Consider the following 24,724-nt stretch of genomic DNA (forward strand, 5'->3'; position numbering starts at 1 on the left):
AGTTACAGAAAGGTAGCCGTGTTGGTCTGCCATACTCAAAACAAACAAACAAACAAATTTCTTTCCAGTAGCACCTTAAAGACCAACTAAGTTAGTTCTTGGTATGAGCTTTCGTGTGCATGCACACTTCAAAGCCTAAGCCTAAGCAACCACAGTGTTAATAATTTAGTCCTCCCATAAAATTGCTTGTTACCCCTGAATTTGAAATTGTCAATTGAAGCCCATGCAGTAAGTGCATACGGGGGGGGGGGGAGCCTGTTTCAGTTACTAAGGTGGCGGAGTGCACTGATCCCACATACCTCAAGGGCTGAAGTGAACCCGCAGCTGGAAATCCCACTAAACATTGCCAATAGCAACCCAGAGGTAAGGAGAAGAGCAGGTGGCAAATGAAGTATTCAGCCAATGTTAACTAATTCTTCTTTGGCCCAGTTTGGAAGCAAGTCAGATTTGAAAAAGCTTAATAATAATAATAATTTGGTTTTTCAGATTAAAATTTTAGTCATATATCAAACATACAACATAAAAACAAGATTCCAAGGAGTCTCTTGGACTTCTCCCCTTCCCCTGGTTAATAATTTCCTCTTTCATCTTTTATGATAATCCAAATCTTTTACATCTCCATTGTGTCCAAAGTTCACCATTAAATTTATCACCTGCCTGACAACAAGTGTTGGAAATGTAAAGAAGCTGAGGGAACATTCTTTCACCTTTGGTGGACGTGCCCAAGGGTTAAGGCTTACTGGGAAATGATATATAATGAACTGAAGAAGGTATTTAAACTTACCTTTCCTAAGAAACCAGAGGCCTTCCTTTTGGGCATAGTTGGCCAATTGGTGTCAAAGAAAGACAGAACATTTTTTAGGTACGCAACAACAGCAGCAAGAATACTTCTCGCTAAGTATTGGAAGACACAAGATCTACCCACCGTGGAAGAGTGGCAGATGCAAGTGATCGACTACATGGAGATGGCAGAAATGACCGGCAGAATCCGTGACCAGGGAGAAGAATTGATGGAACAGGACTGGAAAAAGTTTAAGGACTATTTGCAAAAATATTGTAAAATGTTTGAGTGTTAACATGATGTGGGAAGTGAAGGTAACAGGGTAGGTGGGATTTGGTTAAAAGTGATATGAAAAGAAGAATTTTAAAAAGGAGAAGGGGGATATGAACAGAATAAATATTATGTCATAGTATATAAGATGGAGTAATGGGCTAAGATAAGGGAAATTTGAGACATAATAACTGGAAATGTATAATTATAAGTAAGGTTTGAAAAAGGGTTAGAACTTGCTGAATTTGACGGAACAAAGAGGAACACAAAAAAGAGAGATGTGAGGAGGTCAGGACAGAGGGATATGGAATTTGGAAATTTAAAAGTGGATTTTTCTTTTTTCTTCTTTTTCTTTTCTTGTTAATTGGGTACTTTTTCTCGTTTTTCTGTTCTTTGTTTTTTGTTTGGGCTTTATCTGATTGATTGATTTATTTGAAATGATGACTTTTTTGTTTTGTAAAACCTTAATAAACATTTATTTTTTAAAAAAAACAAAGTTCACCATTAAGCTACAAGTGATTTTCCAATCAGATTTGGAAAAGCTAGCACAAACTTTCCTTAAATTCAGTAGGAAGTTTGCAGAAGTTTGTTTGTTTTGCTGGTTATATATATCTATATATATAGAGAGAGCGTGCATCAATTATATTTTAGTTATCCTGTTTGTGAGCCAGTGCAATGGAAAGGCTCATCTGAGAAGGTTTACTTAACCCCTCTTGCACAAGGACATGTGCGTTCCATTAAAAGTTACTCTTCCAGGCTGTGCCTCAGTTCAATTTAGCTGCCACCAGTTCCTAGATGTTAGACTATCCGGCTTCAAAGTGACAGCTGCCCTCAGAAGAGTTCCTGAGGAGGGCTTCTCCTTGGAAAAGATCCGATTACTCTGGACACTTCTAAAGCCTTCCCACCCTTCTCCCTGAACCCACTACATATATCACCCTCCAGCTTTTTAAAACAAAGGTTTTCGTTGTGATAAGTACAGATTGCTAGAATTGTCAATGCTCTTTGGTGTCTTCCAGACAACAAAAAGGAAAATTTACATCTATACCCAGGCTCACACCTGTATGGTTCACAGGCCAAACCTAGTGTCTTAACTACTTCTTTGGCTTTGAGAAGTGCATCTTCAGCTGACGGATGGAAAGGAATTCCTCTCGATCCCACAGATTCGGCTAATGTTTTTCCCCCTACTCTGGAGCAAGCCACCTTTTAATGAGGATGCTTTTTAAAAAGAGGGATTTCCTTTCTAGAACTTTTCTGGAAGGCTGAGCTAACTTAAGATGGTAATTGAGACCCAGCCAACACTAGCAAGAATCCCAAATTCAGGTGGGAAGCAGACAGTACTTCCTTTGAATACTACACTTCACTTAGTATGCTAATAGTGACTACAAAGGACTTCCCCAGTTAGGATCCTTTCTAAGCTCAAAAAGGTCTAGCTGACAGGATGGCCCATTAAGATAAGGGAAAGTGTCCTTGTTTTGCAAGAGATGTTCATTTACATTTGAAAGATGCATCAAACAAGCGAAAACTAACCAAGGGGAAGTGATGGTGATTATTTTGAAATCCACATTTTCCAGAATTAACACCACACATTTACACAATAGACTGTGATATGCGTCAGCTCTCCCTTACAAAGCAAACATTTGACCACATCTGTAATTACAAATATAGTAGTTGTTCACACCTAAGATTCAACTAGGATTGATTCAGAGTTTTAACAGTAAGTTTTCTGTTTGCAGGATTTTGCCTGGTGTATGTAGTCACTGTGCCAACTAAATATTTTTAAGACCACCCTGTGACTGAACATGGTTTTGGAAAGCAGTTTATACAACTATCCTTATACAGTGGTACCTCGGGTTAAGTACTTAATTCGTTTCAGAGGTCCGTTCTTAACCTGAAACTGTTCTTAACCTGAAGCACCACTTTAGCTAATGGGGCCTCCTGCTGCCACCGCACCGCCGGAGCACGATTTCTGTTCTCATCCTGAAGCAAAGTTCTTAACCTGAAGCACTATTTCTGGGTTAGCGGAGTCTATAACCTGAAGCGTATGTAACCTGAGGTACCACTGTACTGGAGCAAGCAGACTGAGCTCATATTGCCAACCTGTCAGTTGGCAAGAAGCCAAAATATCAAGAAGTGATAACTCTTTATACTTGGTCTATTCTGAATTACTCTTTCCCCGAAAGGGGGGAATTAGGGATGGTGTGCATGTTACTTATTTTCTAGTGCCTGTTTCAGGCTGTTAGCTGGTCAGTCTCTCCCCTTCCCGGGGTGGGGGTGGGGGTGGAATATGGGACCTTATCCTCTTTCGCTGCATCTCTGGAGCTTGAAATTTGCAACAACTCTAATAGTCATTTGTCAGAAAATTAGGGCCGAGTAGTTTTTGGGCTGACCAAATGAAAAACATTTTGTTTATTTGGGGGTTGGGAGAGATTTGACTTTGCACCCCTGCGTATGGATCACATTGCTGCAAGGCTGTGCTTTGGAATTAAATGCTGAGGACTGTCAGATGCTAGTCACAGAGAAGAGGCTGAGTTTTGTCAGCAAATGGGATCTGCAAGTTAATTGGTGTTTTCTGCAGGCTCCTGGCTGTGATATGAAATTGGAAGCCCTTTAGCCACATGGATAATACAGGGCCTGAATACAAATGTCACAAGTTGCCATCGAGATCCGCCGAGAGACAAAAGCGCTCCCCACTTGAACGCTGCACTATTACCGATCATTTAAATATTTGGGGGGGGTACGTTTTTAAACTAAAAGCCCCATTTGCCTTTTAATGGCAATTTAAATGTCCTCTTAGCAAAAGCTAAGTGACAAATTAAATGAAAAAAAGTGTCCACATTTTTTTTAAAAAAAGTTGTAATGCAAAACAATCTTTTATTGCTTCTCATGTGCCACGAATAAATCATTATACTTGTCAACCCTAAACCAAGCCATAATTGGTGGAGCTACTGTTATCAAAGTGGGGCTGCTCTTGTGACAGCTTAATAAAGCTGAAACTGTTAAATTAAATCTCTGATGCTTTATCTGTTGAGAGCAGTCAAGCAGAAGAATCTGTAAGAGGAATATCTATGCTTGCTGGAGTGATGGAGCCCAACAACTTGTCAACACTTAGATTACAGGATCAGATATTTATGTGTGTGTGTGATCTCTGATTTTCATTATCTCTTCTAGCCTTCCTCTTATTTTAAGAGTGAGGAAACATCACACAAGTATTGTATTTCAAAACAAACATTTTATTCTCCCCCTCCTCTTGGACATGTGTATCAACAAGAAAAGCTTTAAAAAAATAAAAGTATGGATCCAGAATCAAATGGCTGTTGTAATGAATGACTGAGAGATGTTCAGAGCATGCCTATGCTTATCTGAGGCAGAAATGGATTATAAACTAGTTTGTGAAAGATTCTTAGCTTTCCTTTGCCATTATTCACTTGGTTGAGTTTTGGCCTTTTATGCTACAAAATAACCACAGTTTCCCCAAGTTTCACAAGTAGTTTATTTTATTTTTACTGCTCAGCAGTGTTCTCAAATCAGTGTTCCATCAGATTGGCATTCTCCTTGCAGCAATTGCTCATTGATTTTCCCCGTTAAATATAGGAGACATTGCTGATATCCTGTGGGAGTTGCTGCCTCAGTTCTTCAGTTCTCTTGGAGTTCCTGCAGAAAGAAACACTTTCCTAAAATGTTTCTGTATATGCTGGAAGCTGCCCAGAGTGACTGGGGCAACCGAGTCAGATCGGCGGGGTACAAATAATAATAAAATTATTATTATTATGTTGGGAAAAGTTAATATTGTTAGATGTATTTTGTCAAGCCTCGTGCAGTCACCCCTCTCACTTCACATAGGAGCAGTCCAAAAGCTTTGACTTCTAAACTAGTGACCACAGTTTGCATTCAAACTTGGAATTATGGCATATTGTGATCCTGCTTTTACTCTCCATGGTTATGCTCAGATTCAAAACTGTGGTGTATTCTGATTAAGAAGTGCCATTCAAAAGCAAAGGCCTTCAGTCTGTTCCTCTCACACATGAGGGAGCAGGAGAGGGGATGAGTGCACAAGCCTAAGGCTGGCCACATTACATTCACATGAGGGGAAACAGGGGTTTCCAGTATAGTCTGAAGCAAGCCAACACCTGCTTCAGAGGAAGACACAAATATTACTGAAAACCTTGGAGCAACTTGTCAGTACCCCATGCCTGCCTTGGGAAGGTAACATGTTGCAATTGATTAAACCTAAATGAGTGGTGGGAACATTGTTGTACGTACTTGCACACATAGTATGTGAAATAGGCCCTCCAGCACATGTGTCTTGTCTAGCAAGACTTAAGCTGATTCCTTACCAGATGGTATTTTGTTATAATGCAGGTTCATATTTTAAGCCTGCTGTATAGCTTGGTATTCCAAACCAGAGCACGTTGTAAGTGGTGGTGTTACCGGTACTAAATGCATATTATGAAAACTTAAAGATGAGATTAAAATAGTCCAAAGGACTGAGAGCATCAAACTGTACCGCACAATCAAACTTTTGGAGCACCTCTCATGTGTATTTGTGTACTTAAATGGCATTTAATTGCTCTTCCAAAATAGTCCCCATTTAATCTTGGCAAGTGGGAGAAATTATTCAGAATGATTTTCTTTTTTTAACCTAACCAGTTTACAAGACTTGGAAATAAACATACAGCACTTTTCGCTGGTTATACTGATACAGAGCAATAGAAACTGAAACTTGGTAGCATCTACTTTCTCTTCACCATAAGCACCTGAAGGCTTTCCACACCTAATTTAAATATTTTAGGAAGTTGTTACAGGGCGGGTGGTTGTGTGTGCTATATGTATTTTGGCTCTTTTCATTGAAGTATTTAGGATACATGTGTTGTGACTGCACCATGGATTTAGATACATGTGACTGCACCACATTTAGAATTCACACACTACCTAAAAATGTCTAGAGGTCCTGGAAGGAACCTTGCTGAAGCTAGGTAGGTCTGGTCAGGACCTAGAGTGGAAACATACTGGAAATTCTTTTCTACCCCTTTAAGTTCCTTAGCTCAGCCAGAGTCCTTCCTTGCTCCACATTTCCATTCAGAGGGGTGTTTTGCTGGTTGCCACCGGTGATGCCAACAGCAGTAGCTTCCACCTTCCTGCGGTTTGGACAGGTACTTTAAGGAGCTCCACAAAATCAGATCTCTCCTGCCAGTGGGTCCAGGTGGAGATGCACCTCTGTCTCCTTAGCACCACAGATTGGGGATTTGGCTTGCTATGCGTGAGTTTGCTTGTAGTCTTCACCTAGCACTAGTAATTTTATGAGTGTGACCTTCTGGGCAAGACTTAGATGGCAATAATATTGACTTGATTTGGAAAACAGCTTCACCTGGAGCATCACATCCCTAGGTTTGCCACATCAGTTGCCAAGTGATCAGAGCAGTTCTACAAGAAGTACTCCTTGCACTAGAAGTATAAGTGTGGGATGTTGCGTTTGGTGGATGTGAACATGGAGACAGGAATTTGTATTCAATCTATGTTATATAGATATGTGGGGTTATTGGCAGAGCTGTGCCTAAAACACTGTGACTATCCCCCTTTTTCTGTTGACATCGAAACCAACCTTGAGATGTAAATCCTTCATTGAATGGAAGCAAAGCTTTAAGGAAGTCTCTGTGCTGTGTTCCTTTGTTACACCAACCCTACACCACCATGTACAGAATGTAGCTTGCAGAAGGGCCATAATTCCCCCTTGCCATCAGTGCTGCAGGTAATCTATTGCATTAATCAGCCAGCTAGTGTGAAATGCATGGGGAGTGATTATACTATCATACACAATACAATCAGCATGAAGCACTTGTCAAGACCAATACATCAAAGTTTAATTCAGTAATAGAATGAATTAGAGCAAAATGAAGCATCCTGTACTCCAAGAACCAAAGCAGCCATTGCAGGTTCTTCACTGAGTGCTCTGTCGGAAAACCAGATTCCACTGAGGGTGTATGTTTATGAATAAAAATAGCCACCGCCTCAATAGCGCATGCTCAAATTCACAAGATTTACCATGGAAAGTGCAGCAGAGATATGCTGACTGTGTATTCTTTGTTCATGATGGCACTGGTTTGATTAGATTGTTCTCCAGTGGGGCCTGTGACTTCTGGTAGACATTAGATTGAATGGACAGAGCTTATTTTGATAGCAGTTGGGGGCACTTGCTTTTTATGGGAGGGAGGGTGTGGTGGTTAGGTTAGATCGAAAGATACCTTGCATGGTGATTCAACAGCCTGCCTCATTTTCTAGCGAAACCGTGATAACAGCAGGTATCTTAAGAAGTGCGCATGCACAAGAAAGCTCATAACCAATAACAAACTTAGTTGGTCTCTAAGGTGCTACTGGAAGGAATTTTTTAATTTTGTTTCGACTGCGGCAGACCAACACGGCTACCTACCTGTAACTAGAACTATGGAAGGCACCACGTTGAGCCACATGAAATGGAAGTCCAGGTATCAGAAGAAGTGTGCATGCACATGAAAGCTCATACCAATAACTTAGTTGGTCTCTAAGGTGCTACTGGAAGGATTTTTTTTTAGCATGGAGCTTGTTTGTTTGGTAATACTTTCTTAGTCTGAAATATATAAATCTGATCCGTTTCAGCTGCAACACTGCCAATATCCTAGCCATTAAGAAACCAGGGTCACAAACTTGCATACTTCTTCACCCCAGTTTTTTGTCAGAGCTATGGTGCGGTATTACCATTTGGGTATCAGTGAAGACATGACTCTCCTAACCAGTTTGAAATCAAGGGTTGACACTGTCTTGTAAGCCTTTGTTATAGTTAATCCTGGTGAGTTTCATTGAAGACATAACACTGCCAAGAGAGGAAAGTTAGTATTGCATAGTGAAATATTAACATAAAACCTACTGTATTTGCATATCCCAGAAACATGTGGGCTCAGTGTATTCACTGGATATACTTATTATCAAAAGCTTCTGATGTGTGGCAGTGTATTGTTTAATGCGCAACACAAGTATTGCATATATGGACTCTTGATCCTTGTATTTTATAAGGGAAGCATCTGGGATGTTCTGTACCCTACAAATCCTTAAAACTGAATAATCTGTTAATTTTCTAAGTGCTTCAACACTTTGTTTTTGCCCCGTGTTATAGGTGAGAAACTGAGACTTCTGTGTGGGCCCTCCCTATTTAGTTCAGAGAAGATAACCTCTCTAACCCTATTGGGGGCTTCCCCAGGAAGAGATGGAATATGTGGGGAAGGTGAAGTGAGACCATACCACTGGCCATTTGACATCCTGAGCATAGAGACATTCGCAAAGGGCTGCATGCTTGCCTACAACTCCACACATGTAGGCATTTCATGCGATTGGGACCTCTGATTGCATGGGATCTCCACTTACGTAAGCCAGTAGTTCCTGTCTTCCTTTGTAAACATCATGTTAAAAGTGCATATGCAAAGAGGGCAGGCAAAAAAGAAGCAGCAGCAGCAAACTGAGTTTGGTGAGAATTGCTGCTGGAAATATGCCCCCGATGAAGGATTTGTTCCAAAACATGTTGGGCCAGAAACAAATATCACTTCAAGCACCTGGTATTTTTTCTACTTCTTTGCCTGCTGTTAATGCTTTTTTTGCAGTTTTATGGTTGGTTTTCTGCTCCTGCTTTCAGATTTTTCCCCCCCTATGGGAGGAAGCAGAGCCAGCATTATAGCTGCTGCCCCTTCCACGTGTCTTGCCTCCGTGTGAAGAAAGTCTGAAAAGGGCTTATAACGGGTAGTTAAACAAGGTCTAAGTTTACGGGTCTAGTAATCTGGTTGGCTGAACTCCTGTTGCAAATAGCTGAGTATATATTTCAGGCCTCCACAAATGTGAAGCCTAACACAGCCACTTACAGTGACCTTCAAGGTGCCTGACAGCCGCTCTCCCTTATGTTTTCATTGTTCCAGGCAGGCAGCAAATCCAGGGGACTTAGTGAGTCTCTGTTGAGCCACCATGCAGCTGATGGGCTGGATTTGGCATGGTGGATCACAAAGATGCATAGCCCTAGTAGATTCTCATTCTGTATCTGGAAGTTTTTAATGTTTGACCTTTTATTATGTTTTCATTGTGCTGGAAGCCTCCCAGAGTGGGTGGGGAAACCGAGCCTGATGGGCGGGGTGTAAATAAGGAAATTATTATTGTTATTAATCTTGAGAAGATTAATTGCACTCCCCCTCCCAGGTGCTCCTGTGGGTCTGGTTCAGTATAAGGCAGCTTCCTGTATTCCTACAAAAACAAACTTTTCTGCTTCAAGAAAAACTAAAGTCTGTCTTGACTGACTTATGCAATCTAAATGGTTATACTATCAAGAAACTCCTGTGGAGTGTGTGTGAGTAATTTAAGCACTGCCGCTCAGACCACTGGAAACTTTATTTAGCTTCCTGTTGGGATTCTGAGATTTCACCAGCCATTGTCCACTAGGGTTGTCAAACATACTTTTGCAGCCATAAGGGCTAGGCATTTAAAAATAAACAGCAAGCCGATTTTTCCACCCAATGTTTTCTGTGCTTTTTCTACTTTTGTGCTGAAATCACAGGATGCACGTTGACTAGCTCATGTTCCATGCTGCACAGCAATAATGCTTCTCCCTGCCCACTGATTTATAAACCCACCTTCTTGGTAGTTCCGGATTGGAGTAGCTGTGCCAGTGTTAGAAACTGAGATATGAAAGCTAGAAGCTAAATGGCGCCTTACACCTAGGTTATGGGTGCAACAACGTGTGTGTCTAGGCACACTTTTTAAATAACAAGAATACAAAGTTGAAAATGAATTAACTACAGCTGAAATATTAGGTTCATTTTTCACATGGTCTAGTCCTTCCCCTGCCCCCCCCCCAATATTCTTAAGAGGGTCTCTTCTCCAGTCTTCAGAGAGTAGCTGGAAGTGGGGAGGGAGAAAAAACTCCTCATTTCCTTCCACTTTGTAGTTTTAATCTGAAATCTTAGGTGCAGTACTGCGCCCAGAGCTCAGAAACTGCTCACACTAATGAAATTCCCTGTCGCAAAATGCACATAGAACAATTGGAGTTTCAAACACTGAGCTGTGCCAAGATTATATCATTACTGCCCAGTGATTTAACCATGCTGTGCCCTCCTTAATGTCCCTTCACTACCTTTTTCAAAATAGATCTGTTACAGCAGTTTTTTTTAAAAAAAACTACTTAATTTTATATGGTATTTTATCTGCTGTCTGGCACTGGTTTGTTTGTTATTAAGCATGTGCTTTTGTCTAGGACTCTTGATATGAATGTCGTTTTGATTTAACATAGTTCATATCCTTGGCTGCCCTTGATGGAAAGACAGGGCATCCATTTACAAAAATGTCATCTCACTCTTGCACTCTCTCCCCCTTTTTTTAACAATTGAAGTTTCACCGGATTTGTAGGAAGCAAGTATTAATCTCAAATGAGCAATTGTCTGTGTGCTTCCTTGGTGCCTTATGAGGCTGCTGCATGCTGAGAAGCAGTTAGTAGCGCCTACCGTTAGTATAACTGAGCACTTTAATAATGCCACCTTGTATTTATTAGGTTAAATACTGATGTAAGGAGAAACTTCAGTCTCTCATCTCGTTCTTCTTTTTACCTGATGGATGATAAAACACTGTCTGAAAGGTCTTTGTAATGTCTGTGTTGGAACTAGAGGTCTGATACGGCAGAGCCACCTCTTATTCAGGTCAAGAGGATGATTGTGGAACTAGAACTGACAATACCTCACTAAGATGTGACAGTTTTAATACTCTTTCCCTTGTGTGAAATTAATACCAAATTGCAGTCGCAGCATGATGCGTCTTCCAATTATCTTCAGGGAAATATGAAATTTACATATTGGTTTATGTGTGTTCGCCTCTCTGCTGGGAAAATTTCATAGTAGGTTGAGTTGCATTGCTGGTAAGGGGCAAAATCTAGACATCCACCTTCAAAGACCTTGTATCTCCAAATTCAAACTGGGTACAAAATTCTGGTCTTCTGATTTTACTGTAACGGATCTGGCAGTTTTGAAATTGAGAACAGCTTTGAAAAGAGGGGATTTTGGAGGAATACGCTCGACTAATATGTTGGTACCCTATGGTACCTAACGCTGATGTTTTTCCTTCAAATTTGTGGTTGTATGTGAGTGGAGATGGCGAGGTTTTATGTAAAAAACTGTTCACCAAGTTGCATGTTTTGTGGTTCATGTTTATATAGAAAATAATAAACTTTTTTTTAAAAAAAACCAAAAGGAGTAGTTGGAGACTGGACTCAGATCCTGTCAAATTCCCAGCAAAATCAGCAATTAGTCAATTGGAGAGGGGGAGAGACCCCCTCACTGGAAATGACTGCGGCATTGGGGCTGAGTGCCAATTATCATTAGTTGAGTGAGGGTACATGGAACCTATGAGCTGTTTGTGCTTTCTCTCCACTACTGCAATGCTGTTATCAGGTGCCCGCCAGCTCCCAAGGACTGAATGATCTTTAAATTGGTAGAATGCACTACTATAGCCAGATTTCAAAAGAACTACTTCAAATATGAAGTAGTAATATAAAATATGTCTCTTGGGAATGGCTACTGTGAACAAAGTAGATTTTGATGTTTCTGAATTCCGCTGTGTAGTGTGTATGTTAATCCCCTGCCTTACTCCTGGGTAGTTCTTGACTTGGCATCCTAGTGACTCTGGCAAGGCCTCTTAGAATCGTGGAGGGTGTTTAAAAATGATTTAATACACCATGTCTTGGACAAATGGCGCTCAGAGGTTCAAGTCTGCTAAGAGGCAGGGAATCTCCCTGCTTGGCAAACATCTAAGCCAGGCATAGGCAAACTCTGGCCCTCCAGATGTTTGGGACTACAATTTCCATCATCCATGACCAATTCCCATCATCCATGACCATCAATCCCAGCTAAGGATGGTGGGAATTGTAGTCCCAAACATCTAGAGGGCCGGAATTTGCCTATGCCTGATCTAAGCTTAACACAAGTTGGGGGAAGCACAAAGTGTACATTTTGTAACCTAAAGCATATAAAGAAGGATGTTACAAGCTGCTAGCATCCCTTCACAACGTTGAGAATATACTGTACTACCTCCCTTTGGACCTGAATTGCTTTTGAGGATCAGCATAATATAGCAACCTTTGTTGCAGACACACATTTGCATTCTTTGTTAGTCACATTTGGCTGCTGCATCTCCCTCTCTGAAAGGCTGTCATTCATTTTTAGCAAATTCTGCAGGTCTTCGAAGTGTGTAAAAACTCTTCCTTGATGAACAAATGAAGTGTTGCTAAATAGTACTTGTAGATGTCTTCACTCTGCTTGTCAGGAGTCTGCAACAGCAATAAGACAGCTGATTTTAAAAGCAGTATCTTTATATTTAAAAATGTTCTGGCAGTTCGTGATTTATTCATGCCTCTCCTGGCATGCAGCGTCAGGGACGTAGCTTCTTCATTGGTTCAGAGTTAAATGTCAGCAGAAAATTAGATCTGTAAATTCTTACGAAGGAGAGTTTCTCGTGCATAATTGCAGGAATAATTATGAAGCCTCTTTCTATTCTTGGAAAGAAAGGGCAACCACTACTGCTAAAAGTAAAAATGGAATTGGGAATTCTCCCCTCATGTCATAAAGAAGAGTAGCCCAGCTTGTGGTGCTAAAGCAGAATAAAGATAAGGATGAGAAAGATTGATTCCACAATTTAATGTTAGTGTGCAGTGCTTCTGTTCCCCTTCTGCCCCCTCCATTCTGCTCTCCTGTCCCTGCCAGTATGCTTAGTAGTCCTCTTGGACGTCTGATGGGTTTCCCCCCTCCATTTGGTGCCTTTTTTCCTTTTGGCACAGGAAACTAGAAATTGTGCTGCTCAGTCCCAGGTACATTGCAGTCTGGGATTTCATCCTTGTCTACTGGCAATTCTTAGTGTGAACCATGGAATGACCTACCCAAACAATGAGATGATTTATTCAGCATATATATATATATATATATACACACACACACACACACACACAGTGGTACCTCGGATTACATATGCTTCAGGTTACAGACTCAGAAATAGTGCTTCAGGTTAAGAACTTTGCTTCAGGATAAGAACAGAAATCATGCTATGGCAGCAGCAGGAGGCCCCATTAGCTAAAGTGGTGCTTCAGGTTAAGAACAGTTTCAGGTTAAGTACAGACCTCCGGAATGAATTAAGTACTTAACCCAAGGTACCACTATATATATATATGGTCTGTGTTTCCTCCCTCCTCCCTTTTAAACCATGTGATTCCATTGCCCCTCCCAAGTGGTTGAAAGCTGTTCCCCACTCAAGATGTGTTTGGGCATTTGCTGAATCCACGGGCAGGTCTTCAGTGTCCTTGCCGGTGTCACCCTGCCCACTCAGTTTCCAACCATCCCTGTGCTGAACATTGTTTCACGGGGGATTTTCTGCTTGAATGCGAGTAGAACACCTTTTCTGATTGGAGATCCTGGTTCATCATAACCTCCAGTCACGCCGAAGAGGGTTCTGCTTGCATTAAAGGGAACACAAGCAGAAATCTGATGCTGAACGTAAAGAAGGGGATTGAACGGGTAGGGCAGGGCTTGCAGGTGTACTCCCTCCCCACCCCACCCCACCCAACAAATTCAGCTTCCTGTGTTCAGGCAGGCAAGCACCTGAACACTTTGTCTCACAACCTCCTTCCTGTGTCATTGAGTTATTATGGCAGTTCCCTCAGTGCAAGAAGTGAAGTTACAGGGAACCAGGCAGAGGGCCTTCTCAGTAGTGGCTCCCACCCCGTGGAATGCCGTCCATTCAGATGTCAAGGAGATAAAGAAATACACAACTTTTAGAAGACACCTGAAGGCAGCCCAGTATAGGGAAATCTTTCATGTTTGATGTTTTATTATGCCTTTATATTTGTTGGAAGTTGCCCAGAGTGTATGGGGCATAAATAATATTTATTTTATTTTATTTTATTAGGCTGGTTTCGAGGTTTATCTCCTTTAGAATTTTTTCTAAAGATTTATTTTGTACTTGTGTGAACTTTAGGGTTACCTCATGTCTGCTCATAACTTCTTTCTGGGTGGTATAGTTTTGGCTATGCAAGTGCGGGCAGCAGAAGATTTGGATTTGCATTAGCATATAGATTAAATTGTTTCAGCGAGTCTACCCAGGCACTCAGTTTTCGCATGTACTTTTATTTTGAATAATTGTTTGAAAATTGCAGATTTTATTTGTATTTAAAGTATTGTGTTAACTTGTTTTTATTTATTTATTAGCTGGTGTGTGTGTAAATGAATAAATAATATTTCAGATGGTTCTTGATGAATTACTTAGAGGTCTTCTGTTGAGTAAGCAGTGTTTAATTTTTGTTAATGAATATAAATAAACAGGTTTAAGTTGATATTTGTGTAGGTTGGAAACTTAGTATTGTCACACTTCCCGAATATATACATTTTAAATTTTATGTGGGAAGTTGACTTGCTTTTCAGCAAGTCTTGAGAGAGAGATTGCTGTTTTGTGTCTCCCTCCCCCCAAAAAAATTGGCATTTCAATGTGAGTTTGTTGTTAGTTTTCATACAATTATTTTTGTCATGTTGCCTTTAAGAGACTGGAACAGCATCGTGCATGTGCTTGTGACACTGAGGTGGCAGATTGGCTAATGTGGTTTTGCAGCGTACCTTTGGCATCCATATAAAGCTTGCTATGCTTTCCCTAAAATTTAAGGTAACTGGCCCCACTGCATTTTCTGTGTCATTTAATAGGTGCTCTTTGGATGTGCATAGTCTTAAATCCTCATTGCAAGGTGGAACAAAAGGCCAGTTGGCTGAAACAGCTGAAGAAATGGAACAGTGTTGATGTTTGTCCCTGGGAAGATGGGAACCATGGAAATGACCTGCCCAGTCTAACCAATGCTTTGCCTCAGGGTGCAAATGCAATCCAAGGTGAGCCCTGACTTAATTTACTCTCTGAGACACATGAAATGCAATTTAGACACTCTGCCTGGACCATCATGCTCGTTTGTCTAGCAGCAACCTTAGTCCATCGTTTTGTTCATATTCGTGGATGAGGATTGTGGTGCCACTGCTGGTGGGAAAAACAAGTCTACAGGCTTTGTGCTAGAGTTGGGCAATTACGGGCTGCATGTTTATTTTTATTTTGATAAAGCTTTATTAACAGTTTTCACAATAAAAGACAAACTAATCACACAAAATAAGAAAAAGAAAAGGAATAAAAGAACAGAGAAAAGATAGAAGAGATAAGTACAGAATCCTCTCTCACAGATATATTTTAAACTTCTGTCACATACAGAAAAGGGTGTGTCCTCCCAGCTCTCACCTCCCAGGTAGCTGACCCTACTGCACTCATTTGTCTCCACTAGGGTAGGTGACATCACCTAGGGAGAGGTGAATCATGGAATATTCATTCAGCCAAACAGTCTCCCAGCAAAAGGTTTGTGGCATCTTTCACCTCCCGTAAATATTCTAGCCTTCTCAAGCTGCGCTGTAGCTGCTGTCAAAAAGGTTCTTGAAGGTGAGAGGGATCTAGGAGCAAAGTACAGCTTTTTCCTAGATAATGTGAAGGGCTTAGATAGCCTAAATTTGAATATTTCCTTTGCGTCACCCACATTTGTAGACTCACGATGCTGACATGTTGCAGGAAAGGGCAGCGCTCAAGCACACACACCTCGCCAAATCATCCCAAAACTTAACTGTCCAACTCCCCAAATGCAACGATCTTACCAACTGGAACACTCCAGCTCAGGAAGTCTCTGAAACACCAAAAGCGCAGAAATAGCTGATCCAGTGAGGAGGCGAAAGGAGGACACCCCATGGCCGTGCCAGAGTTTAAACAGCAAGTGGCCATGCCCCCAGATGTGCCGAGACGCGGCTGGGAGTCCCCATGACCCAAGCGGCATCCCTCCGCCCTCCCACTGGGTCACTGGGAGGTCCCGGATGCCCTCCCACAACACTGCCCCCCGGGGAAGGAGAGCGGACTTGTCCTGTCATAGGTTCCAATCCAAATCTCTTTTGTTTCTTCTGTATGGACCTATATTCTTTAAGTGCAAGTTCTCATTTCAATGTCTTCCACTAGAGCTATGTGATGACACATGACTTGTTGACTGCTTGCATCTGTTGCTCTCCATTACCACATGTGAGAGCATCTTCCTAGTTTTGTGAGTGCTTCTGGGAGAGATTTGCTCTGCTGCAATCTTTGCTGCTGCCATAATTCATTTTTATTTAAAGTAAATTAGCTTCCCATTCAGCATGAACACAATGCTTGGAGATGCATTGGGTAAGATTGCACTTGCAGTGGGGTTGTAGTAGCACAGCAGTGTGTGTCTCCTGACAACCCAATACCTCCAAGGGCCATATTACATGAGAGCATTCAGTGCTCTTGCTGTAACAAGAAGTAACTTGCTATAACATGTTGCTTCTCAGGTCTTTCATACAGAGTTTCATCTACCTTGCTGACTCTACCTCTTGTGTGACACCCCCCCCCCAGCAGGCATTACACAAGGATGTCTTTTCTAAAACGTTGGCATGGGCCGCAGCATGTTACACAACTGTATGGAACTCTGTTTCTGATCAGCTGATCCCATGTGGAATTACAGTTGATACCATTGTTTGCTTTTTGCTAATCTATCTGTGTGTTTGCATGGAAATTAAATGCATTAATAAAATGGGACACATGCACACACCCTTTTTTCTGTGCCTGTGTCTCATTAGAATTATTGTAGAACCTTGCATATGTTCTATACACACAACCAATGTAATATTTTTTTCTTAGTGAACAGATATATGTCAAAGTATGAGAGCAATTTTTATTATATTGGTTGCAATACACGCACACTATGCAGCCAAGGGTTCAAGTGTCTCTTCTTCTGCTTGGAAGCATAGTGCAGTTTTTTCTCCATTTTTATGGCTCAAAGTGGTTCTGTTGAATCCACTGTTTAATTTTGCAAAATACAATAGAAAGCAGTGTATCTAAGCCTCATTTCTGTCAATTCAAAGCTGTATTTCCATGGTGTACATATTGACAAACCACCCAGGAATTTCCTAGGCATTTCTGTAATTGTTTCTGCACATACACAAGTGTTCAATATACTTTGTGTACATATACAGTGTTAGGACAGGATGAGTTTTGGCCACCTCTGGTGCGTATTAACTTTTATAGAACCCCTTGTGCTTGTTTTGAAAAAGAAATAGCTTCTGTAGGGTAAACCTGAAACTCTGCTTGTTAGGAAGCATGTCTTGATTGTATTGGAGGAGGAGAGAGTGGGGTGTGAGTTGGGTGTCACCCATATGGAGGCATGAAACTGATTCTGTTTGAACTCGTGGGCCTGACAGATTCATCAAACAGGTCTCACCGGACGGTGTTCACCCGAGCCATTGAGGCGTGCGATCTCCATTGGCAGGACAGCCACTTGCAGCACATTATCAGAAGTGACCTGTACACCAACTACTGTTACCATGATGATGCTGAAAACTCACTCTTTGACTCTCACGGGTGGCCCCTCTGGCATGGTAAGTGGCTCAGCCGGAAAGAGGTTTCCATGAGTTGATGCTTTGTTCCATTTCTATGGCACTGTTTTTGGGGGACGGGGAGAGGGATGAAAGGTCTGGCGAGAGCAACAGAGCTTCTCATCAAACGGTCTTTTATTCCCTTCCCTTTTTAAAGTACTGTTTTCTCAGATTCTTTAACAACAACAAAAACCCCTTCTGAATGCTCCCCTGGGATGGGGGTTGCTGCAGACGCGGATGAGCTCTTTAATAATGCTTCCCTCTTTCTCTCTGTTCAGAACATGTGCCTACAGCCTGCGCGAGGGTGGATGCACTAAGATCTCATGGCTATCCAAGAGAAGCACTGCGGCTAGCAATAGCTATTGTCAATACTCTAAGGAGGCAGCAGCAGAAACAGCAGGAAATGTTCCGGTTCCAGAAGAAAGGTAAATGTGGGCAAGATGATGTCAAAAGGTTGCAGCCTGGGGAGAGGAAGGCTGGAATGGGGCCAAGTGCAAGGAATTGCTGCTTGGAGGACTGCGGCTGTGTAGTGGTTGACTGTAGCTGGCAATGGGAGGCGGTTCATTGCCAAGGGCTCCATAGGGCTATGGCAGTGTTTGCGCTTCTCTGTAAAAGAGCCATAATGCTGGCTTAGCACTCTTAGGTTCTTCCTACTCCGCCACATCTTTTGAATACCTAAATTCAAAGCAAGGAATGTTGTAGAAATATGTTTGTAAAGCAAGCAACCAAGATGGTCTCTAAAGCAGAATAATTTGGACCGTACTATTTTCTACTCCCAACCTTGGACTCTCTCTGCACTGGCTCTAGAATGGGAAGAGCATCAGTTTGCATGTAAGCCTGGCGATAAATCTGGGGTGGCTGCTTTGTAAATGTGTGAAAAAGATGTGTTCAGTTAACTAGTGCAGTGTTGGATGGGTCTAGTCATTACTGTGGTACCTTGGGTTACAGGTTATGTGATTTCGGGTTGCGCACCGCACTGAACCCGGAAGTACCGGAACGGTTTACTTCTGGGTTTCGGCGCTCGCGCATGCGCAGAACACTAAACCACGACCTGTGCATGCGCAGAAGTGGCGCTGTGGGTTTCAAACGCTGTGGGTTGCGAACGTGCCTCCCACACAGATCACGTTCACAACCTGAGGTTCCACTGTATTCATAGAAATAAGGGTTGCTGTCAGACAGCAAACTGTTGCTTGGTTGCTGAATCCAGGAATTAGAAGGGGGTTCAGGCAAACAGCACCTCCCCCCAGCTCCTAACACTATGAAGGCCCAGGAAAAATGAAAATGTGTTTTTTTGGGGGGGGGGGCATTTCTCTGAAGTTGCCTTTTGTTTTTTCCTGAAACATTGAAATTACCTTGAACTCCTGACACGGACAGTAGTATTTGGCATGTGTCCAAGTAACCTTTCAGTCAATTTCATTTGCAAAAGTTAGTGTTTGATTTGCCCCAAACTGCAAAGGAAGTGTACATGGGTGGGGAAAGTATACGTACAATTGCAATCCGGATTTTATTCCATTGGGGTAGTGAAGTCATTGGAAAGGAATTTGGGTGTGTGTCTTAACTGCTTATATATCTGTAGTTCCGTGACTGTAGTAAATTGTGTTTACCTGGTAGTAGCTGGAGAACATGACAAAGTATACACAAATAGGGTTTTGCACAAGGATTACACAGGAGCTGCCTGCACTGGACAACTTATTTGCAGGGCTCCCTTCCATTATTCTAGACACCCTCCTCTTGCTTCCACTCATAACTCATCTCTCTGAGGCCAAATACAGGCGCTGGAGTTGTTCACCCTTCCTTACGGGGAAATGCGAGGTTGCAGGTTCTTCAGAAGCTGCATAGTGTTAGAACGGAAAAAAGGAGTGTATGAAGGCCTCTCTGTCTGATGGACGGGGCACCTGAAGGATCTCCTGCATCCTGATGACGCATGTGCCTTTCAGCTCTACAGAGAACAGCAGTAGTTTTAGGCCTCTTCTTTGCCCAGCATCTCTACTTGGCAGTAAGCCCTCTACTAACCAGCCTGTGGGCTTCAGGATAGGTGCCCCTTTTACATTTTGCAAATAAGGCAGATCTAGCTGACTTGAAAGGTAGATCTTTTAAGAGTTGTCATGTGACACATGCCTGGGTTGTTGTTTTTCCCAGTTCCACAGGATTAGCTTAGTTAAAATTGTGCTCCTTGTTTTTCCCAGCAAGGAAACTAAAATAGATATCTCTTCTGTGCATACCACAAGTGTGCTTCCTGTTTATAAATCCTTCAGCAGTGACTCTAAAGAGAGTTTGTATAGCTTATAATCAAGGAGTCTTGCATAGACAGTAGGGTAGGCAGTTGTGATCTATGGCTTGCTATGATTGGTAGTGAGAAATTGCTTTGTTCTAATTGATACACAGTAGAACTGGCTCTGTATTTCTGTTTATTGGTAAGGGGGGCAGAACAAAATGGTATTCTGTGTTAAGCAAAGCTGTGTTCAGTCAGTATTCTTCTGCAGTTGGCATTGATGCATCTCCCTGAATGAAAAATGGCCATGGGCCTTCTGGATAATGTGTTCTCTTATAAGATACAGTATTTGGGTTCAAAATCCAGTTTATCTGTGGTCACTGATGGTGCATATGCTGTTGCTAGCTACAGCTTCCATGTCTGAAAAATCAGGATAATAAGGGGGGAAATGCAAGCTGTTTTGCTTACTAAAAGTACTGTATGATCACTAAGGCTGCATGGATTTATTTTTCTAATGTAGAACTTCTCCACAAAGGTGTTACCTCTATAACTAACCTGGAAGGCTGGGTTGGGCACCCATTGGACCCAATTGGCACCCTTTTCAGCAGCCTTATGGAGGCCTGCAGGGTTGATGATGAGAGCTTCCATGTGTTCTCAGACTTCACAGGTAAAATTTGATGATGGGTCAACTTGATGTATTTTTAAGCATGCTGTGGTTTTAACTTTGCTTTAGACCTATTATTTGCAACCATGCTTGCAAAACACCATAACTTAAACATTTGCTGAATAGGGGTGTTGACAGTGCTTACGAGGGAGGGATGTAGTTTGCATGTGTGCAGACAAAATAGTAATCTTGCCTTACTGTCAGATTATATGAAGCTGCCTTCTACCAAGGCAGACCATTGACCTATCTAGCCTACTGTTTACCCTGACTGGCATCAGCTCCCAGGACAAAGGTCTTTTCCTTTAAAACTGATCCTTTAAAATTGGAGATGCCAGAGCCTGAACTTTGGACATTCTGCCTGCAAAGCAAGTGCCTTATTACTGCTAGTAGTATTGGCATTGGCATTATTTACATTATTTACAATACTTTTGCTTAGTGTTTTCAAGTGTACTTGACATGTGTGCACAACCCTATGAGGTAGTCAGTGCTATTGGCCATATTGTAGATAGGGGATACTCAGGCTAAGAGAGTGGCATGCCCAAGGCTACCTTGTGAGGGTGGCTGCCTTTGTGAAAATTTGCGAGAGGCTTACAAACGATGCAGGAGGACAGGCACAAATAAGGCGTGTAACCACAACTAAACTATTGAGTGACTTGATGTTTTTTTCCCCCGCTCTAGAGAATATGGGCCAGTACAAATCTTTGGAGTACTATCACCTGCCTGCCCACAAATTCTTAGAAGAAGGAGAATCTTATTTGACGCTGGCTGTGGAAGTGGCATTGATAGGACTGGGGCAGCAGCGAATAATGCCTGATGGCTTGTATGCACAAGAGAAAGTTTGTCGGAATGAGGAACAGTTAATTTCCAAGCTACAGGAAATCGAACTGGATGACACGCTGGTGAAGATTTTCCAAAAGCAAGCAGTCTTCCTATTAGAAGGTAGTTGACTATCGATGCTAACCACTTCTTTCAGCAGTTTCTAATAAAAAGACCAGGTGCTCCTCTGGGAGTTGACTTATCTGGTAATTATCAGGTTCTTAGGAATCTAATGGTTGCTTATAGATCTTCCATCAGACACCCAACACCACCCCCATACTATACTTAAACATTGCATTGATGTGGAAGTGGAAGGGTCTTGTTTATGCATTATCTGAATTAAAAGTATCTCCCCACACCCCCAGTTAGTTTAGGCTAGCATGTAAGGAAACTGAAGTTCATAATGACACCACCACTTTCTAGCGAAACATTATAAATGTGTGAAATCAAACTTGCCCTAGACACTCATTCCACTGGCCCAATTTAGATTGCTTATGAGGAATTTCATGTGAGCTTGGTGGGGACCGAAAGTAGCTTCGCATGTAAAAGTATGGTTCTTGTCCTACGTCAGAAATCACACTCGGATACTTGTGCCTGAAACTTTGCAACAAAGACGTTTTCTTGCAGTGCCACACTGTAAATCATTAAAACACAAGGGAAAGAAATACACTGATGTGTTTTTATCATCCTTTAGAGGAAGTGTATTGCTTACAAGACACACACGATAATCCACAGCACAAGAGTTTTCCATTGCTTAGACAGAGCAAGAGAATAGGGCTGGTCTCATGCTGGATTGGCAGAGGCTACCTGCCAATCATGACGCCCAGAACATCTTTCTTAGCAGTGCAGTTCAGCCAAGGCCCATGCTCGTGACAAGCGTTCCTATTTGGTGGTTGTAATCTTAATGTAATTAACAGCTAAAGAATGTAAGAAGAAGAAGCTGGCACTATGGGCACTCTGGGATTTCTGGGTGGGTGGGTCTGTTTAAAAGTAGTGAAAGTTGTAGATGTCATTGTTTTCTTTAGAAGTGTGTTCAATCTGGCCCTCCTAGAAAAATGAGAGAAAACATTACGGGTTTTCTGTTAGCGTCAAAATGATGTTATATATTAGCATTAGGGAATCTTGAAAGAACAAGTGCGTGCCTTTTTAAAAGCATTTTTTTCAGCATTACTTTGGAGCCTTTTGTCAGTGTGGTTTTTTTGGTTGGGGGGTGTTCCCTTAAAGGATGGATTCATCTAGTTTCAGCTTGATTTGAGAGGGTGCTTCCAATTCTCTACACTTCAGTGTTTTCATAGAATGTAGTTCTTAAGCTGACAACCTCCGCTGCCCTTTTAAAGTATAGGAAGCTGCCTTCTACTGAATCAGGCAAATGGCCTGTCCGGCTAAGTACACTGACTTGGCAGCTGTTCTCCCAAGGTTTCCCAGAGTTTCTCAAATTAAACCTGGGACCTTTTTCATGCAGAGTTTGTGCTTTGCCATTGAACTATGGCCGCCTCCCCCCTTTTAGCAAGAGGTGCAGCCACTTGCCCCAGTGCTACAGCCCACATACCTCAGTCGCAAATAACATTGGGTCTGAGGAAAGGTCAGAAACCTTTTGCGATGTTACGTGCACCCGCCCACCACATGCAAGTGTGTGAGCACATGCGCACACTCCTGTCCTCTCCCTGTTTAGACACCTATGTTGCATCATTTGACTACATCCAAGGGTAGTGAGGGTGGTGATTCAGATACCTTGGCTTGACGTGCATGGCAGAAATGCTTCTTAGTCAGCTAACTCCCTGCATTTTTGCCACTTTAAACAGCAGGAGCAATTTTCATAACAAGTCAGCTTAATGTTAAAGATAACATGGAATAGCTTCTATACCAATGAATGAAAAGTGAACAAATGAAGTGTTCTGGGCTCTTTGAATCCAAGAAGGAAAGCTATAGCCAGGCCACCTTATTTGCTTCAATAAGATATATTTATCACCACCATTTTCTTTTAGTACTGCACATTTCTTAGAGGACCCCTCACCAGAGAGCTTATTTCTCTTCACTGTGAGTGCTTTTTTTTGGCAAGGATTATTACAATATTTCTAGATAACTTTTAGCACTTTCGATTTTATGTACAATCAAACTACAGCACTATTTATAAGACTTTCTGTTTTTTTTCCCCTTCCCCAAATCCCTTCCCTCATAGCTGGACCCTATAGCGGTCTAGGTGAAATCATCCATCGAGAGAGTGTTCCAATGCACACATTTGCCAAGTATCTTTTCACCTCTCTCCTACCTCATGATGCTGAACTAGCATACAAAACTGCACTGAGAGCAATGCGGTACGTGTCTTTAAACCTCATTTAGAAAAGAAGCATAAACCCGGTCAATGGTATGAGCTCCCTTCATCCATAAAGTCATGAGGGAAGGCCTTGCTCCACACACCTGTTCTTTTCGGGGGTAAAAAGGATGGTGACAAGGAGCAATGCCTTTTCTGTAGTGGCACCCTGTGTTGTGGAACTCCCATCTCTAAAGGGCCTCACCAGGTAAGCTCCTTTGACTTTTAAGAAGGCTGGCAAACAACTTCCTCTTTTAAGGATAGCAATCCTGATAGAGGATGTACACAATGTGTTTGATTTATCTGTGTGTTTGTAGTCGGTTGTTGAAGCCTATACTTTCAATGCAAGTGTTTCTGCACTTGTCTTAGACTGATTTAAGGAACAGGTGGGTTTGAACACTGGTTAGCACCCAATTAACTCACACGTTGCATAGCATGAGTTAATTTGAAAATGTTCTCTAACTTCTGTTTTTTAACCTTCTGATACAAGCAGTTCAGTTGCTTTAATCCTCTCCCCTGCTCCAAAAATGAAATTCCCAGCAGTAAAAATTCAAGAGATAACCCTGATTTTCATCTTTCTAAAAAAAGATATCTGCTGTGCTTGACACCAAAAGCCTCAGTCCTGGGCTTTTTGATGTTGTAATAAATAGCACTGGGGCGAATTGCCTTGGTAGATCTTCACCTTTTCAAGTATGAGCAGCTGTCTTGCAAACACCGACTGACTTGGAAAACAATGGCAAAGTTTCCTCCTTGCAGCTCTGTGCATTCTGTGGAAACCTCTCTGAAGTACTCAGTTGTGTTTATCATTGTTGGTAGTAAATCCCAGGGCTGTAATCTGTTTAGTCTGTCCTTCAGGGCTGCTTAATGGGCAACCCTTCCTGTTCTCTCCGAGCTGGTGAGGGTGGGGTAAGGAGAGGAGAATGTTCATGTTAGAGCTATGCTGCTGCATGGTCAGTCCAGTTCTTTTGTCTGTTTTATTACCAGCCATCCTTGGGCACTCCTGGATAGAAAATTGGAATTAAATGAGGTGTGTCACAGCATTAAAATAGCTGATAGTCTCCTTTTTGCTTTCAGTTCTAGGGCGTTAGGCCTGTCCCAAGGGAGTGTTGAACTTACTCCTTGGGGTGGCTGTGAGTTTATATATCTCAAAGGAAGCCCTTTGGGAATACAACTGTGA

At 42.0% G+C, this 24,724-nt stretch overlaps 1 protein-coding gene across 2 annotated transcripts in view; it reads left to right on the plus strand.

The window, feature by feature from the left end:
• Positions 1 to 24,724, plus strand: part of ZSWIM6 (zinc finger SWIM-type containing 6) — a 93,082-nt gene that overhangs the window by 57,449 nt on the left and 10,909 nt on the right. For both annotated transcript variants that reach the window (XM_053408116.1, XM_053408117.1), the window contains 6 exons: positions 14,785 to 14,964; positions 17,371 to 17,547; positions 17,823 to 17,969; positions 20,277 to 20,423; positions 21,099 to 21,359; positions 23,416 to 23,551. In XM_053408116.1, the coding sequence (XP_053264091.1) occupies positions 14,785 to 14,964; positions 17,371 to 17,547; positions 17,823 to 17,969; positions 20,277 to 20,423; positions 21,099 to 21,359; positions 23,416 to 23,551 (1,048 nt within the window). The remainder of the gene's footprint in view (positions 1 to 14,784; positions 14,965 to 17,370; positions 17,548 to 17,822; positions 17,970 to 20,276; positions 20,424 to 21,098; positions 21,360 to 23,415; positions 23,552 to 24,724) is intronic.

This window comes from Podarcis raffonei, chromosome 11 (genome assembly GCF_027172205.1).
Source record: "Podarcis raffonei isolate rPodRaf1 chromosome 11, rPodRaf1.pri, whole genome shotgun sequence".
In the NCBI taxonomy this organism is placed as follows: Eukaryota; Metazoa; Chordata; class Lepidosauria; order Squamata; family Lacertidae; genus Podarcis; species Podarcis raffonei.